General features: G+C 37.6%; 1 protein-coding gene across 6 annotated transcripts; it reads left to right on the forward strand.

Moving 5' to 3' along the window:
- Positions 1–360: 360 nt before the first annotated feature.
- On the forward strand, positions 361–15,705 carry LOC120955555 (protein goliath). 6 transcript variants are annotated; one of them, XM_040376537.2, is made up of 12 exons: positions 361–541; positions 652–948; positions 7,691–7,827; positions 7,982–9,147; positions 10,508–10,643; positions 10,707–10,824; positions 10,920–10,991; positions 11,103–11,179; positions 11,248–11,344; positions 13,527–13,676; positions 13,752–13,967; positions 14,038–15,705. In XM_040376537.2, the coding sequence occupies exons 4-12, from the start codon at positions 8,604–8,606 to the stop codon at positions 14,695–14,697; spliced, it is 2,070 nt and encodes a 689-aa protein (XP_040232471.1). In that variant the 5' UTR covers positions 361–541; positions 652–948; positions 7,691–7,827; positions 7,982–8,603; the 3' UTR covers positions 14,698–15,705. The 6 variants fall into 6 exon arrangements, with proteins under 6 accessions (XP_040232471.1, XP_040232470.1, XP_040232469.1 ...); XM_040376536.2 differs by having other exon boundaries at positions 7,691–7,812; positions 7,979–9,147; XM_040376535.2 differs by having other exon boundaries at positions 7,691–7,812.
- The last annotated feature ends 3,935 nt before the right edge of the window (positions 15,706–19,640 follow it).

Consider the following 19,640-nt stretch of genomic DNA (forward strand, 5'->3'; position numbering starts at 1 on the left):
TTTGTTCGAAGTGTCATGTCGGTTTGTCGGTGCTTTTTCATCACCTAATCTCATTAATCCACCTTGGGTAGGAAAAATAACAAGGGGCGGGTAGCTCGACGAGCTGCTTGACAAATTTGCCGTAGGGGGGAAAAAGAAGGCATGAGAAAATGCGCGATAGGCAATAATTTCTTCCGTCGCTTTGCCCAACGGATAATTTGAAACGAACACTGTCGGCAAGTAAAGGAAGGGTAGAGAAAATGAGCGAGATGCAGCAATATTCGAACGTCAAAACCCCTCGCCAGGTTGTACGGGGCTTGCCGTAGACACAGCGGATTTGTTGGGTGGCCAAATTTTAACAATCTTTTCTTTTTCGCAACCAAATTGACAAGCTAAGGACTGCAACACAGCAAGAAAACATCAACATTTTTGCTAGACCTTTCAATCGGAAACGACGCGAGTGCAGTGTATGTTGAGTTGGTGAATGGGAAAATAACAATTTCTGAAATTCATCAAGCAATACAATTTCAACGCGAGTGATTACGTTACACATCTTTGTCAAGTAGGTAACATGGGAAATATTGTTTCGTACTTTGGTTTTTCAGTGATTTAAGACCGTGAGAAAAAAAAGAACGCTAAAGAAAATTGTGGCTTGTTTCTCAATCTTCAAAGTGTATTAATTGTATACGCTGTCGTCGATAAAGTGGGGCATCCTCCCTTACAGAGAGTCCCCCCTGGTGGAGGTTTCTTTTCGTGCTGCCCCTTCCCTCCGACAAGCTAGTTTCGCGATTTCTTTGTGTGGTTATTGGGCTAAAAATATAGCGCACTTTCGGTGAATATTGTCGTGTGCTGTTTGCTTGGCGAATAACTGAACCGGCTGCGCCGAAAACAACCCGGAAGAAACACCCGGAAGGTAGCCTAGCTCCTCGGATCCAGCTGGCCTCGACAAGATCGACCAAGACAGCACAGGTAAGACGCACACATGTATATGTATTTACATAATTATTGCTTCTCATTTCAGCGCAACAAGACTGAAAAGATTAGAATAACGGTGTTCGTGTTGCCATCGTATCAATTCAATGACTAATGGTGATCTCCGTACAATTGCAATTTGCTGTTTTTTTTCGTTTTCGTTGCGTGTGTGTGTATCAACAATATGTCGCGACTCGTCTGGTGAGCTTGCAGTACAGGATGTAGGGAAAGAATAAGTACAGCAGATGTTTGTTTCAAGCTGATACTTTCCCATACTGATGCTGTAAAAGTGACAGAACTATAATTTGTTCCGTCTTTTTCCTCCCACGACAACATCCCCAAAAAGATAGCTCAAAGTGGGTCAAACAGAAAAAAAGTATCGGAGAACGGTTTCGCCTGCTGATGCTCGCGTTCGGGTGTTGCTCATATTTTGGTTCAATCCTGAGAGATTCTGCTGCTGATGCTGCAATCAGGAGAATGTTTACGGCCAGCTCTTTCTGCCTGGGATATGTTGTTCTATTTCTTTACGTCATAACTGGTAGCCTCCGTGAGCGATGTGGGGATTACCCCCAACAATGCTTTTCGGAGTAATCTGTCTCTGGGGGTAATCCGAAAATATTCTGTTTGGTTGTTGTGGTTTTAGGTACGAGGCAATTATACATGTGTATGCCTATTTCCTACACTGGGATTTCTTTTTACACTTGTTTTGCGAGTATAGACAAACATTTTAGTGTTGTCTTGTTTAATGTATAATTATTGTGAATATGCAAGCCAAAGAAGCACACTCTTTTCTTTGCTCTAAAAATACAACGACATTGCAAAGTACGCTTTAAACGACTCACAGGGCTAACTAAACTGTTTATATAACTCACCTATGGCCAACGCTGCCTTTAAACGCATTAAAGATCATTTACATGAATCGCAGTCTAGCAAACGGTAAGACAGTAAGAAAAAGAATCTGATTGTGTGTGGGTGTGAAACGGCTATACCTAGTATGGTTTCCGGAGTGTAGACTGCATGGGCCGGCAAAATCGGTGAATAAGAAGAGTAAAGTTCGAGGTCGCATGATTCGAACTACAACGTGCATCATTCATTAGTGCAATGAGGGAAAACGAACAGGCGTGAGAGGTCTTTAATCCTATACCAACATGTGCTTTGGACAGTCACATTTGACAAACCTTATAGCCACGCCGCTCCGCCAATCGTTCAGTCGTATGCTAGCGGACAACATAAATAGAAACCGCTTGCGGCTGTGGCGGTCGCACATGGCCCAAGGCAGGTTTGTTGTTGACTAGTTGGAAGGTGTTGTTACAGATTATTTGTGAATTCTACCATTCCGGTCACGTGAACAGGGCAACTGCGCCAATAGAAATGCAGAATAGTATTAACATTAAACTTCTTCAACAAACAATAGACACCAAGAACGTGATGGTTTATCATAGGGGAGGTATTGATCTTCGCGTGTGCTCAAGAAGGACACGCGTGTATGCCCCATCTTCACGTGTATCAAGAGTGCGGATAGCGTGGAACCCGAATGAACGATCAAGCTCAGACAAAGCACCGAATGTTCTTTGTTTATCATTGTTGCAGGTTGGTATTCTCTCATTCAGAGATATTGGATTTTAGCGGAGAGTACGATCTTACGTAGTTTTGTTGTTGCTATAACAAATGTTGTACTGTTTTTCCGTTTATAAAAAAAGATATGTTGAAGTTGATCCCTTTGGCATATTCCTGCTTAATGAACATTTAATTTTAATTAGGCTTTATATATCAATTCTATTTGAAGCAACCACCATGAGCATTATTAGAAATATGCTTCTAATCATGTTTAAACGCTTTTTATAAAGAGTGAATAAGAGTAAATAAGAGTAGAGCAGAATATTAAGCAAATAATGATGAACATTTAATTTTAATTAGGCTTTATATATCAATTCTATTTGAAGCAACCACCATGAGCATTATTAGAAATATGCTTCTAATCATGTTTAAACGCTTTTTATAAAGAGTGAATAAGAGTAAATAAGAGTAGAGCAGAATATTAAGCAAATAATGTATATATATATATATTTTGATCAGGAGTTTGCATTAATTATCTATACATAATTTGAAGCACACTCTACGTGTGAATATATCTCACCTAAGTGATGAAATATCTTTAAAGGTTAGCTTACAATAAAATCATTGTTTTACTAGATTTTTTTAATAGCCTTATCAAAGTTTTTTTTAGGTTTGCGAGAAGTATCGTATACTAAGGAGAAGATAAATATTGCATACTTACTGCTGCTTGGAATCAACTGTTCTTAGGCCAGTATGGAAATATAAATGACACTTTTAGCGAAGAAAATGGATAGGTTGTTTAAAAATAGGGATAGAGTTAATCGAAAAATCTGTTTTGTTTGAAGCAGGGTATGCATGGAACCAGAGACCTGTGCTACACTACAGCTTGGGGTAAATAAAGGAATTGCTTGTCTGCTACAATTCATCGTTTTACACAGGGCATTGAGAGAAAAATTATTCAAATGAAATTAATCAGTGAACCTCAGTAGTCGGATGCGTGTGTTTTTGCACCCAATCGCGTTAGTAAACGCATGACGTTTGAATCGCGGATGTTCCACGCCTAGTACGGTTAAGCCTGCTAATTACGTTAGCATGATCGCGTGAAGTAGCTGCAGTAATCAGCTATTTGTGACGTTCATTTCTGTGCATTTGTACTGGTACCATCTATGAATCTTAGCAAATTAGTGATCGCGGATGGATTATTCCCCAATACGCTGCTACGAACTACATTGCTTAGCTACTCCACAGCCGTTATATTTGAGTATGCGTGCGTGGGCAGTAGTATTTTAAAAGCGTATAACAATTTAACACTTGTTTTTGTAGTTTTTATTTCCCATTAAACAGAAGTTTGTCCTCACTGTATCGTGTTTGTCCTCACTGTACTGTGTTTGTCGCCGTTGTACCTATGTTAAATATAATATTAATTGTTTGATGGTAATCGGTAGTGCGTGCCTCGTGTTTTATTTTATAATTAATTGAGGGTGTACGGGAGTGGGTTAAGTGTAATCCCAGATGTTAGGAACGTTAACAAAATTTGTTTGCTTAAAGTTTGCAATTATTGGCTCATGGTTGGAGGTGAAATACATAATTTTTCTGTTTGTATCTGTACTGCAACACGGGATAGTACTAAAAAAGTATAAATTGAAAGAAGGAGTACGATCATGCTATTCTTGAAAGATTCGACGCAATCATTGACAACGCGAAATACACGTCAAGATACGCTATTTGAAAGCCTCCCGCATCACGCATCAGCTGCTGAATAATTCATTCTCGACTGACTTAGCTGAGCGTGCATATTTGTTATGTCCCGCAGGTTTCCACCATCAAACCACTCGATTTGCTAGCAGCACTGTCGCCGATGCAGAATAATTAATCACACTATTTAAATACGGCCCGGAAGCACATCTCAGATATTTTTCTTGCCTACCTTTTGTGGATAGAAGAACAATACAGTAAAAATTAAATCAGTTAACTGTAGGCTCCTCTTTCGGGACTATTTGTTATGAGAAAACCAAGTCAACGTTTGTCGATTAAAGATTTAAAGATGTGTGATGCTCATATCCCTGCCCATGGAAGTTGGCTGCCTTAATTTATTTATAATTTATATATTGATTTGTTTGGTTATGCCGCTGTTATCAAACAGACACTGTTTAAGCAGATAGACTAAATATGTCGCAAGTTTCTAGAAACATCATGTGTTGCCAATTTATACAGATGACGATGAAAATTCGAGGGATGTATAGTAGATCTCTTCTAAGTTCATCACATGTATAAGGCTATTAAGCAAGTAATTTTATGATTAAATGAGATAGCAAAGGCTCAAGAGGATGGTGTTTGGCGGCCAATTTTTTCTCCAACTTAGCAACCTATACCAACATATGAACGCAATGATAAGAGAAACAGTCCATATCAGTGCCGTACTAAACTCGTGGAGCAAGCAATCGACAAATAATATTGAGAGCAACTCGTATCAGCAGCGTCATACTGCTTGTCTGTTCGTTGACGACAGATGACGAAAAGAAACCCCTTATGGCTTTGTTATATCTCAGACCGGTGGCGTCTCGGTGTGCGAAGGTTGGTGTGGCGTTCGTTGTTTGTCGCGAGTCGCTAGATCTACGGTTGGCGAAGTAAATTGCGCTGCTGCCGTTTCATGTCGATGTATTCTCCTAGAAAACATAAATATAAACTCACGCTAACCTTCGCGCATTCAATGACCCACCTTCCCCGGTCGGAAGTGTTGGAACCTGACGATAGTGGAGGAGGAAGCCAAGCAGGTTGGATCGACTACACTATACGACACGCTCTATACCATCCCACCGCGAACTGCAGGGATTGTAAAGCGGTGTACGTGTGTGGGGATACACTGTCTGAGTAAGATGAAGCGAATTGTTAAAATAACGACGCACGCATTCTTACGTTTACGCAGATCGCGAAGGGTTCATCTCGATATGTTCCCCCTCCTTTGTTTGATCCTACAGGAGTGCTATAATCGTATAACCGGTTATATAGAGCGCGAGTGACTTGAACTAGACTTGCAATAGTGATTACTATCGAATAGCACTCACACATTTGAACACATACATTCAATAAGATGCATTAGCTGTACATAGATGATGCTACTTGACTACGCGGATACAACTGTTGTTGTTTGCGATCACTTTCATTAAGTTGGTTTAGTAGATTAGTCGCACCTCCACAAGTACCGATGGAAAAAATGATTTGCAGTGATCAATATTTAGATTAACTGTTTTTTTTTAGTTTCAATTTTACAAAAGTTGTTAACTCGTCTTCGGTTAATCATTTATTGTGTATAGGGTTCGGCCTCGTGGTACATTTGTCAACTCTTAAGAACGACTTAGCAAAATGCCCGTCGTGGGTTCAGGCCTCGTATGGACCATTGTCCCGTAGCAAGGACTGACTACCCGAATGTGTGGAACATAATAAATGACGAAACCCTGTATAAACCGACATGTCCTCGTAGGTCGTTACGCCTAAACGAAGAAGAAGAATTATTGGGGACATTTGCTGCATCGCTGCAGAGGGTGTTACATATTACAGGAGGATCATCGTAGTTTAGTTTGACTGAAGTACACTCGTTTCGTCAGTGCACGCTAATATTTACTGACTGTTGTTGATCTAGTTTCAAGAGAGAGTGAAAGATAGAGAAAGAGATATTTTAAATGATTGTTGCTTATATTTTTAATTAATAAGATAGCACATCATGACATTGAGGAAGATCTCTTTCTCGTATTTTGTTTTAATATACCAAATGCTTGTATGGTGTATGAACTAGATATACTATAGTATACTATAAATAGTATGTATAGTATGTAAATGGGTTTGAGAACCAATTCACACGAACAATGCAACTTGAGGCAATACTGGTTCAAATCTGCATAAACTAAATCGAATCAAATTTACGCGTTAATTAAACAAAAAATACTATGCTGGGAATTACTGTTTGAATTATTTAACGCAAAATGCTGCAATTATAGATTATAAAAAAGTTCAATGGGTTAGCTTTCGCTGAAGCTTGGTGCATAAGAAGGGAATCTTGATGGTGTACGTATGTATGTGCGTACTAATGATAAAAAAGATCACAGCATGAAGTACCTTAGTTAAATGCGACACTATTTATTTATTTATTTATTGAAGATAATTGCGTGGCGCGCTCAGGGGCCTTTGCAATATTAAAAATAAAATAATACTTAAGATAACCTTACTTACTATATATTACTACGCATACGGTGTTAGCGTGCTTAAGATGTTAATACATGAGCCGGAAACAGTAATTACTCTATGTAGCAAGCACGTGCTTTTTTTTAAGCCGGTCTCATGGTACAGTCGTCAACTCGTACGACTTAACAGCATGCTCGTCTTGGGTTCAAGTCCCAACTAGACCGTGCCGCCATACGTAGGACTAACTATTCTGCTATGGGGGGTAATCCAAAAGCCACTGAAAGCCAACCCCACAAGAATTACAGGCAGGCCTTGACCGAGAACCGGTGGATGTGCCAAAGAAGAAGAGCAAGAACGTGCGTTGTACTTGAATTTGAAACATTTAACAAAAAGGGAGAGTAGCGTTTGTTTTATGGTTTTAAAATAATATAAATAATATAAACATATAAGTAGTTAAAAATAAAATAATACATATAGTTATCATAAAAGATGATGAAAGATAAAGAAATGAAGGTTATAGTTTGGTTTTCAACCAAATGTGCAGTAGAAATTTGCTTTCAAACGAACGGATACTACACGGCACATGAAAGGAAGTATAGAGTAAAGCGTAAGGTCAATGATACAAGCGAACCGTGAAATTCTAACACATTGGATTTGAACCCGCTCACCGATATCAATATTCGTATGGCCTTCCATTGCTGTTTTTTGAATAGTGTATAATAAGTGAAATTTAACTTTAACATTGATTTCGATGTTGTATTTTGGGTAAATATTTGTTAATTCCTTTGTTATCAAACTTTTGTGCAATTATACATTGGTGGTAAGAAATATAGAATCGTATAATATGTTATTCAGCAACAGATATGTTACATACAAAAAAATCTCAGTGTAATGCAATTACACTTTGAGAAGATTTCGGTTTTCCTTCAACTCACCTGTCAAGTATTTGCTACAAGTCTGAAGTATAATCGTGCTATTCTTTCTGCTTTTCATTTTTCAACAGGGATCTAATAAGAGTGTTGCACAACTGACAACACGGCGTAACGAGGTATCCAGATGCATACTGGAAACAACTAAAGGAAGCCGAAGGAATGCTAGTTGACTTTAAACATTCCACAAGTCAAGGTTACTAATGCGAAGGTCTTTTCTTTTTGCATGCCATTGAATAAGAGTTGGGTAGAAAGCGCAACTTATTCAACGATCAGGAACCCAACTACTATAATGCCAAATTACAGTTATCGTATGTAACCGTATATAACAGTTATCATCCTTGTTTTTTTTTTATTTCTAGCAGTGCTGCAGCGTGCAAGGGTAAAACGAACTCAAAACTACGTTAGAACACAGTACGATCGCAGTTTGTAGAGTCCAACCTTCGCGGGTGGTAAAGTTGAAAACATACAAACCCACACACTGAAACGAGAACGGTTAGACTGACTAGTGCATTACTGCTGCATTTGTGCATTGTTGTTTAAGTGATCGGACCATTCAGAACGTGTGCTGGATGTTTGTTTACTTTTTGGTGCTATATCGATTAGGTCGCCGAAAGTGAAAAGTAAGGTATCGTGTGGCCTCGGTAGCGTGTTGTTACTCTTGTAGCAAAGATTTTAAGTGATGATTATAATATAAAGACATTAAGGTTTTATGTAGTATAACATCTTGTACAGTGAACCTGATCTTACTTTGCCAATCGAACCTTCATCGAAAAGCAGTGTTTTTTACGAAGTGAAATCGTGCTAAGGAAAATGAAAAAAGTGGAACAAAGGTGTCGGTTAGTGTGAGCTTTGTTACGTCTTAGTTTTGCCGCTCTTTACCCGTATATCCAATGCCAGTGCCAATGATCTTGCAATAATATACGTACGACACTTACGAAACAAGTTGATCGCTAGTTAGTGGGTGCAAATATTGAAATAGTTAGCATGATGTCTGCGTTAAGCCACCAGGTGAACATGAACAACTTTCTGTCGCTCCTGGTGGGCGCCTCTTTAGTCGCGGCAAATTCATCTCCGAGCCACGATATAGCTTCTCTGTCACAGCCAACCGAGTTCAGTAATGGAGTTTCATCGTTTGCTTTGCCGGCAGAAGATCGAATGGCCATCGAGAGCTCCACGCTGGCCTATCTAAACTACAGCTTTACAGGGCCGGATGGGCACTTGATAGAGTTCGGCAGCGAAAGCGCAAAGTATGGTGAAGGACGAGTTTTGAATCGAAGTGGACTATTGGTGCACATCAGCAACAGTGCTAATCATTCAGACCATACCGGATGTTCGAAGCAATGGTCCGGTACGCTCGGTGGAACAATTCCGGAGCGCGATGCACCCTGGATTGCACTAGTACGCCGTGGTAGTTGTAATTTCGAAGACAAGGTTAAACATGCATACGAGCGCGGTGCTGCAGGAATCATTATCTATAATGATAAGAATGATACAAAGTTGGAAAAAATGAAGATCAACGATAAAGAGCGTAAGTAGTAATCTTTATCCTAGTTGGTGTATTAATGAACATCAGTTATCCCTATATTAAACAGAATAAAACAAATTATGAACAATATTTTTGCGAAACCATTCACTCGAAGGATTATTGGAAAAATATTCGTGAAATGAAAATTTATCAATTTAGTAGTAAATTAAAATCTCTGCCATACACTTTGTTTGGACCGGGTGCTCAAAAAGAAGGTTTTCTTATCCTACTATAGGTAAACCGATAAGTTTACGATAACCCAGCTCAGTTTTGACTGATTACGGTTGTTTCTGTAAATAAGCAGAAAATGAAACGTGTGATAGCATACATAAACACTGTTTGATTAAAGAATGAAGTGACGTTTGACAATTTTCTTTGCTTGCTAATTTTTTACTGTATTATTACATGAAAACGCATTAATTGTGATAATACACAATTAATGCGTTTTCATCTCCAATATATTTATTATTGTTACCTGAACACTATCGGGGATAAACTTGCTTATTTTTATATACCGTTAAACGTCGATTATAATATCTATGATCTAGTCTTGTAGACAAACTGAAATAAATCTAAATAACCTAATCGTTAGAGAAATTCATATTAACCGTGGCAACCCACATATTATAACCGGAGAAACTTGGTACCACACATAACCATGTTCGACTGTATTTATGAAAATAAAATAAAAAGTCGGAGATACATTTAATCGACCCGGTTAATGGTGTTGAAGATCACGAATTAAGTTACATTGGAAGTTTTTGTCTGACAGGACATTGAAAAAAGAAAATAAGAATAAACTTTATCGTTTTATCGTTAGTTTGTCTGTCGTCTGTACCTCATGAAAGCGTACGATGTACAAGTACAATAAAGAGTAGAAACCCTTGAATTTCTTTCACCTGTGGCGACGAGCGACCTCCGAATGGAATAAAACCTCGAAGTATGGTTATGCCCACGGCATCGAGTTCTCAGTGTTACTTTGTGTTTCTGCATGGTGCATGCTACCATGTGGTTGTGAGAGCATGGTTATGAGTTTAACTGAATTGTTTTAACGCAAAACAATGATATGTTGATCTACTGTCTGATCCCAGACCGGTTTCATAAGAATAGCCATGTTTCGTCATTAAACAAATATTACATTGTGGTGGAATCCGGTACGAACGTTAAAATAAAAAAAAGTCTAATACAAGCTTATCATAAATTACTATTAAAGACGATCATTTTTGTATTACTTCGTTGTTCCGGTAGAGTGAATTTACTTAAATAATGGTTTTGTTTTTACCACGATTATTTCTACCAGTAGCTTCGAAAGTTCATATATTTCAATATTCAATATTCTTATTGTTTATTTACATTGATGCAGGAAACATTACTGCAGTCTTCACCACCAATGCAATGGGGCGTGAGCTGATTGAAATTTTGGAAGTTCATAGATCCGTTGTGCAAATGCGCATAATTGAGGGATCTCGTCAGTTCCGCAACCTAGGAAACATTAATCGGTATGTAGTGCTTTCAAACTAATTTGACATGTGTTGATATGCTTTTCTTTTCATTACTTGCAGAACGTCTGTGCTGTTTGTTTCAATTTCTTTCATTGTACTTATGATAATTTCCCTGGTTTGGTTAGTATTTTACTATGTGCAACGATTCCGGTATTTGCAAACCAAAGACAAACAATCAGTAAGTAACATGCCCAACAATTCCTTTACCAATTTTTCTTGCCAATAATGCAAAATTGATACATGTCGTACGATAATTTATTATTTATTACACAGAAACGACTCTGCAGTGTCGCAAAGCGGATTATAGCAAAAATCCCTACCAAGAGTATTAAATCAGATGACAAGGTATGTTATTTTTTTAATTTGTGATTTGAAATGGGCGAATTTCTAAGGAATATTGAAAATTTTGATAAAAGTTAGTAATGGGTAACTGATATCGAATATTTCGTTTTTCAGGAAATCGATAATGATTGCTGTGCCATTTGCATCGAACCGTATAAAGTAACTGATGTTATACGTGTTCTACCGTGCAAGTATGTACTATTGATAAACGAAAAATTACACTACATTTAATATAATCTACTCTTTCCCGTTCCTCCAGGCACGAGTTCCATAAGGTCTGCATAGATCCATGGCTACTTGAGCATCGTACCTGCCCAATGTGCAAAATGGACATTCTGAAGCATTATGGCTTTGTGGTGGGTTCTTCCTCATCTTCTCAAATCAATTCAGCGATCGCAGAATATCTAAATGTTGCCCCACCGCCACCGCCCTCTAATACGTCTACCATCACTACCTCCTCAATTGCTTCGACTGAAGAATCATCGAGAAGAGTTTCCTGGTCCACTGGGGCAGATATGGGTCCAGCTACGTCTGCCACAGTGGACGGGAGCATTCCAACGACGCTCTTTGGTAATGATTACGTTGCCGGTCGCAATGGTGGCACTTCCGTTGGTCAGCTTACTGATATCGTAACAATCATTATCAACATCGATGATAACGAGAGTCCAACAGGTCGTGGTGATACTGTTACGGGCAGTAGCGGTGCGAGTGGCGGTGGCAGCAACAGTAGGATGGGTGTATTATGCGATCTTTCAACGCATGACGTTGTAAATTGTAGTAGCGCTAGTGCTAGTAGTAACGACAGGGACAATAGTAATTGTGATAACGGTAATACAATCAGCAACGACAGTAACGAAAGTAACAGCGACAGCCATCTTATAAGCAGAAAAATAACAGATGTGTAAATGCATCTTAATAACATATACTATTTAGTAATAGTCCTGAAACAATGCTTGACGATAGTTAACGATGAAGAAGGCAATCCTAAACTGTGCCATGCGAGCCGGCTCGTCTGACATTAGAGTCCACGTAGTCTGGAATTATTGTGTGTTCACTAGTTTCTTCAGTTGTGTGATTAACTGGATAAACTTAAATGATTGATACACAATCAAATGAACAGACCATTAACATTGTAACATACGTCGAGAGAAATTAATTCGTAAATTTCGCCTAAAATAGACCAGCGACCCGTAATAATCGCGTATTAAAACTTAATTGTTTAACCGTGTAAGATTCTGTGATACAAACTTGAGACATAAATATGATAATTTTGTCACTATCGTAATCGAACTCATTCAGCTTCCGTCAGCGCTGTTATTTGAAACGATGCTACTATTACTAATTACTATTGATCCCGTCTTAGCTGTAGAGTTAAACAGGCGCAGCTGAAATGGTGATGAGATACAGACTAAGAGATAGAAAGAAAAATAAAAGAGAGAAAGAAATACAAAAAGGAAATGAACGATTTATAGAAAAAAGATAAGGATAAATAGAGCTGAAAGAAAGAGAAAGAAAAGAAGACGTAAAGATAGAAAAGGAGAACGAGAGAGTTGGACGGACAGATTAAAGTAGCAGGACAATCAAAGAATATCCTTATTTTTTCGCTATCCCACCATATTACAAGGGTACAGCATTATGGTAATACACGAACGTTTGGGCATAGGCGGAATATCATAGATTTTTGCACCAGTTTGAATAATTTTGCGAGCTCTTTTAATACTAAAAATGATCCAAATGCCTCGACAGCTGCAGGATATAAGATATGCTTGCTGCCGATCACATGTATCACCATCATGAGTATGCAACAATATTATCGAAAATATTGAAAATTATCATCCCTTCAACATATAGATTTCATGATAGAAAAGAAATTATTTTTTCCGTTTTAAAATCCATGGTCTATTACGTAGTTTGCTCAAATGGCGCTTATAAATGAGCAATAGAACGAATGAGCTTTTAGCAACGGATAAGCACTTATGCACTTACGAAAACTGTATAGAAAATAAAAAGCAATATGGTTTTATTCATTATTTCTTTTTTGTTGTAATTTTGCTGCTAGGCATAATATTTATTAAATTCAATACATTATTTTTCTTCGCTGTTTTTCTTTTAATATTTTGGGTTGGGTACATTTCAGTAGTTACTGCTTCGTATAATAATTTAGATAATGATATATTATCGCAGTAGTTTACAATAAGCTCGAATAAATATTATAATTTTTTTAATTAATCAAGTGAAGTAACCGCATTAATTTTCTTACTCTCAATCGTGACTGTTGTCGTGGTGTAGACACGTTTCAATACTATTTGAACTAATCAAAAATCCAGCATAGATTTCATTGATTTCGCCAACTTTCTAATTTAATTTTTTGCTAGTTATATTTGTTAGATATCATTTATTAAAGTATTTCCTTAATGGCTTCGTATTATAAATTGTGAAATGTATACCATTTCTGGTTAATATAAATAAGCTTCACGGCATCAAGCAATGTGTAAAATACAATAAGACCGCTTCGTGATTTACCATTTGTTTTCTTAGTTTACGGGTAGTCAAGAAAGTATTCTTCAACTAGACATGGACATGGAAGAAGGAGATCTTATTGACGACAGAAGCAGCACGGATGGAGGATATCAGAGACGTAACAGTGTCAGTCCTTTACCTCAAATAAGAGCCTCGAATGAAAATCAGGTAACGTAAATTGTGGAAACACCCGACACCGCTGTGGCTGTATTGTTCATAATATTACTCCTTTCTTTTTATCAGATGTCACGCAGTTCCTCTGATTCAGATTCCGAACAAGAACAGTCATCGCCTGGTCGACGTTCGGCTCAAGCACGAATTAAGCGTGATAGCCAACAAAATCACGATGAGATGATACCGCAGGACGGCGACATTTGTGTAGGTTGTCTTGCAGCAGCGTTAAACAGGAAACAGAAAAACAGTGATACCTGTGCTATTACAGACGATGTGGACAGTGATGTGAGTATGACTATGATGGAATATATCGAATTGGCAGACAATACAATTACATGTTTTCCCGGTCGTTTAGTCTTACGCCGCTGAAACAAACGGTTCTAAAAGTCTACCAGCAACGCTAAAAAAATACAAGGGTAACCATTCAACCGGATCTTGTCGTGGTATGAATCCTCCAGACCATTATCATCCGTATCCTCATAGTAACAACCGTGGCAGCAAAGCTTACCAGACTCAAGATTCGCAACAAACCGCTCGTGATGATGCAAACGCGCCACATTCATCGAAAATTCCATTCAAGTTTTACAAAACTGATCGCGGTCAGCCACGTAAAACGCGAACACCGCTCCGCAACTTAATTCCTCAATCGATTTCAGCACCCTGTGATACTGACAGCTCGTTGCGCGTATGCATCCATAGCAGCCCAGAGCAGCTTCCAAAAGAGGCTTCTACATCCAAGTTGGATGCAATGGAATCCAATAAACAAATAGAGGACATACCTCAAGTGCATATAAGTCTACATCCGGTCGATGTCAAGCGACGTTGCTCGCTGTCACGCAATTCATCTTGTTCATCAGCTGATCGCAAGGACATAGTAACATGCGAAGATTTGAAAATGGCAATGGATTACTCCAACGAGGAGGATGTTTCAGATGAAACGGAACCAAACAGTGATAATGATCTGATAGTTAGACGATCGGAGCGGGGTAGCGAAAAAGAAACTCGGAAAAAGTGATTAAATCGATGGTATCGTTTAAAACCATCGGGTAATCCATGGCACGATGATAGATAATGATCGCTTTTCTGCTACCACCCAAGAAACACGGTTGATGACGAATCGAAACACGTAATGTGATAGAGTGAGACTGTACAGGCGAGACATATGTGAGTCAGTTTCCGTTAGATAAAGCATGTGTTTGTACGGACTTTTCCCGCAATGGGAATGGGTTTCTGCATTGATGTAGGTGGACTTATTACGATAAATAATCCCTCCTTTGGAATCCTCCTACGAAACCAGCAGAGCTTTCAGCTTAGACAGTAGTTCTTGAACACTTTCAATAATAATTCTAGCAAAAGCGAGCAACCTAAAGGAAACATTTGTAGGGCACGTAATATTTTAATCCCGTTCTTTGATAGAATACCAAACCACTACAATGGCGTTTCGCGTTGTTGTTTAGCAATGACGAAATTTAAATAGTATAGATAATTCTAGTGAAATGTTTCTAGCAATATCGCGCAGTCACTAAATCTTGGTATTCCACTACAATGCAATAAATCAGAAACTATTCCACAGTAAAAAAAACTTTTTCCGAATTAAAGTCCTACGCAAATTAAATGATAGATACTATGTTTTTTTTTTAATTAGATAGGAGGAATATAGCAGTTACTCATTTTGCAATTTAGACTCTTAAACTACATAAGAACTATTTCAAAAAGGAAGAAAAGCGCTTTATCGTTTGATGGTGCATGATTGGCTATAGGGATTTGTTTTATTCAAACCCACAATACGCTTAGATATGCTCATGTATGATTGAAAACGATGTTTGAAAACACGAAATGAATAAGCTAAATTAATGAAGGTAGCAACTACCAAAATAATGAATGGCTTAACATGACTTTGTCAATTTACTCGACTAAGAAAACTATAGCCAACATCCGCAACTAGACATTTGGCTTTAAAATTGAGCTAGAAATAGTGTGCTGATAGGACATTGAAATAAAATAATTTAAACTACAAAAAGAAGCCAACCATTGTTGTGGGCGTACTAATTTATTTATTTTATTTATTGCGTTTCAAAAATTAATGTTACGCATCGGAACGAACACGAACGCAGACACGTGACATATTTTTGTTTTGTAACGTTGAAAATTCGTAGAGGGGCGTTAGCATTCGTCTCGTAAATAATAAATAAACAATAACTAAAACAACAGCAACGAGATGAGAACATGTTACTGTCTTTGAACATTTTCATCTTGATTTCTATTTATTGTCATCTGGCTCTTAATAAAACAATGTATGAATAAATTACTTGAATCGAATGAAGGATAGGATAATAAGATTTGTATCTAGGTTATTAGAAATTCTTTGACGGCCGACTACACCGCAGAGTTGGCATGTAGAATTGCTTTAATTTGCTATTATCACGAATGTTGGAACTAACTTTGTATGGAATGCACTGTTTTAGGAACAATCCGGTTTAACCAATCGACGAGTCACAGTTAATCAATCAAGCTGACCGTCACTCAATTTGATATCATATATATACAATACAATACAATACAATACAATATACAATAACTTAGTTAAAGATGCCTATCTCTTTACAACTTTGGTTGTATGTTGTTTAGATCTAAAGTAAGCCCTAGATACTTTACTTCGGATAACCAGGGGACAGGAGCGCTACTTATTCTAACTTTATGTCCTACAGGTTTTCGTGTGCTTGTTTCTTGCTGTTGGTCCTTATCGTTTTACAAAGATTGACATTGCCCAATGAGGATCGAAGTGTATTCGTTGCATATTAGTTTTGACACTCTTTTAAACTGAGTTTTAAATTTCCAAACCTACCGATAGCTACCGAAAAAATGGAAGCTTCTACCCAAAACTACCGACACAATTTTGGTGCTCCTAACTATAACCGCAAGAAAACAAAGTGCCAAAGTTGCTGCAGCTGCAAAAAAAATCCTTTATAAAATATTTTTTCTTCAGTGTCACGGTGAACGGATTTTTGTCGTTCGTCCTAACGTGTTGAAAATATGTTCTAACATTTTTTTTTTCAATTTACATCAAGTTAAAAATATTTAGTGTTTTTGTTCGGTTTTAGTAGTCGTATAGATTTCAAATATTTACAGAGGTTTTGCATTGAGGTGTACGAGTTGTCGAAGGTAGTTTACTACTATAGTGGAACTCCTCATAACCAATTGTTCGCATAGCCAGCAAATCTAAATGCTCTACAAATACCTCTCATAACGAGTAAAATCATTTGTGTTTCTGGTTCATTTTTGGGTGTGGATATGAAATCAAAATCATGATCGATAAACATTCAGCATTTGTTTGATTTTAATTATCGCTCAGGTAAATAAGAGCTTTAATACAGTTGATGACCGCTAACTGAATGGATTTTAATTGGAATGTCGCTAACTGGAGTGATTCGCAGTTTAAAAATACTTAAACGTCAAAACATGAAACATCCGGAGTTTCATGAAGGGAAATTCATAGCAAATGTCTATTTTTCACACAAATTTTGGCTCTTTTGCCAACGTGTGATAATTTATAATTTATATCAACATACAGTAGAACGTCGATTATCCGGGTAGCTCGGGACCGGACGGTTGCCGGTTAATCGATTTGCACGGATAATGGTCCAAGAAATGTCAAATTCATATAAAAATTATAAAATTCACTAGTTTTATGATTAATTTACTTTGAATCAATCAATTAATCGTTAGTAGAATATTATTTTAATCAATAACTATAGGTTTAACAACTGTTCATGAACAAAAATGAATTTCGAAAACACCACTAGACACTACAGAGCTGTACAAACGCTGCCCACCTGGCTAACGCTGCAAATGTTCGCTGTACGCTTGAACAGCTGTCACATTTATGGGCACGGTTAAACCGCCCGCCGGTTAATCCGCCCCCGGATAATCGACGTTCTACTGTAAATGAAAAAAAAGTTTGATATGTTTATTCAAGTTAGCGTCAATGAAAACAATCAATTCATCGAAAGCTCCCTAAAGGAATCGGGAGGAGTTTGTTTGCATCTCGGTCACCTACTGTACTAACTAATCGTTAAAACTCAAATATAAAACTATTGCCAGGAGGAGAAGTGTCGTAGTAATTGTTTGAGTTGCAAGTATGTGGTATCCCAAGGAACATTTTAAATCTTATCATAGTTTTAACGATGTTGCTATGGAAATTTCATTAAGCCTTCTTTTTTCATTTGAAAGTCGTATATGACCTCATAAGACTAAAATAAAACTAACTTAAGGCTGAAAGGGCCCATCTACAGAACTCTGTTAAGACTACTAGTTAAAACCATTTCTAGACCTTTAAAACGTGAGGCGCAAATAAACTATCAAAATAACAACATATTGCTATGGATATGTTCTTGAGATGGCAATGAAGCATTGAATATGAAGTTATAATAATGGTTGAGAGTTATTTGCGTATTTTTATGTTGTATTGATATTTTTTCTGATGATCTTGCTCGCGTACGCGCAGAAATCCATGCCAAGAAAATTTCACTGTTGAAATACATTGTAATAATTTGAAAAATATCAAAGCGCCTCAATAATATGCACCTTTTTAGTTTAAAAATAAATCATTAAAAAATACAGATTTATTTTAAACGCCCTCAATTTGCACCAAAAGGAATGTCATAATAAACATGAGGTGAAGGTCGTTTTGGAAATTGACATTTTTTTCTATTTGTCATGTAAAATATGAATTTTTTTTATCAAAATATCAACATGGCTAACACATATTGCACACACAAATGAACAATCATATTAATAAAAATGGATTCCATTGGCTTAAGATCAGAAGGTCTTTCCTGATCACAAGTTCAGTTGATTTGTAGTGCAACATGTGTGGCTAAGATCTTTTTAAACAGCACATAGCTATAGGAACCGCTTGTGCAGACTAATAAGTTTTAAGAATCTCCTCGTACAGGCAGTGTCAGAGATACGCGGAATCTGATATACGCATGTTTACATAATCTTGATTTTCTCAGTTTTATCCATTTTTATTTATTAATAAAATTAGAAATACATCGAATAGTCTTTGCAGGGGATAAAACAACCCACTACAAGCAAAACGAATATAAAATTAAAAATTGTTTAGCTGAAAATCCCAGAATACAATTTATGAAGAAGTTAGAAATACTCGGCTTATCAACATTTTTCGTTAATAGCGTATTTCAAGTACAACCTGTATAGCCTGTTTCAAGTTCCCTTCGTCCAAGACTTTATAGGCATTTAATAAGATCAATTGATATTGATGCCTTAGTCTCAAATAACAAGTTTTGAAACGTGCTTAAGAATACATTTATAGGTTGATTAAAGCCAGCCATCAAAACTCCAATTTTAGTTTTAACAGACAGTCTTATAAGCGACTTCAGAACGTTTTAAAGGTTTAACAACTTTAAAGACTGTTAAGCATCTTCAAAAGACATGTTAAAACTATGTGGCTCAGTATACTCATAGTAAATAATGCTTTAAGACATGTTTAAGTGTAAAAGGTATGGGAAATGTTTCTTGGGATATGTGTATACGAGTGCTTCAAATGCGGTTTTCCTGGATCTATTTGCACATGAAGGCGAGAGTTTCATCTACTAATTGCTTCCACTTTGATGACTTCCATAGGAGTACATTTTTTTTATTCAGTAGGAACCAGTGGCGGATCTAGCGGTAGGCGGACTAGGCGGTCGCTTGGGGCCCCGCCGATTTAGGGGCCTCGTAGATCGCCATTCTATAGTATGCCGTATGGACAGAGTACTAGCGACAAGGGCTCCTGGAAGGATGGACGTTGGGGCCCCGAGGCTGGCGAACCCCCCCCCCCCCCCTCCCTCGTCAGCAAAAATTTTAGAGCCTGTGACTGATGATCGTAGGGCCCCCGACGGCATTTCAGGTTTACTGTTCAATCTCCCAACAGCCAGTTTAGTGCCGCTATCACCC

Source organism: Anopheles coluzzii, chromosome 3 (genome assembly GCF_943734685.1).
Source record: "Anopheles coluzzii chromosome 3, AcolN3, whole genome shotgun sequence".
Classification (NCBI taxonomy): domain Eukaryota; kingdom Metazoa; phylum Arthropoda; class Insecta; order Diptera; family Culicidae; genus Anopheles; species Anopheles coluzzii.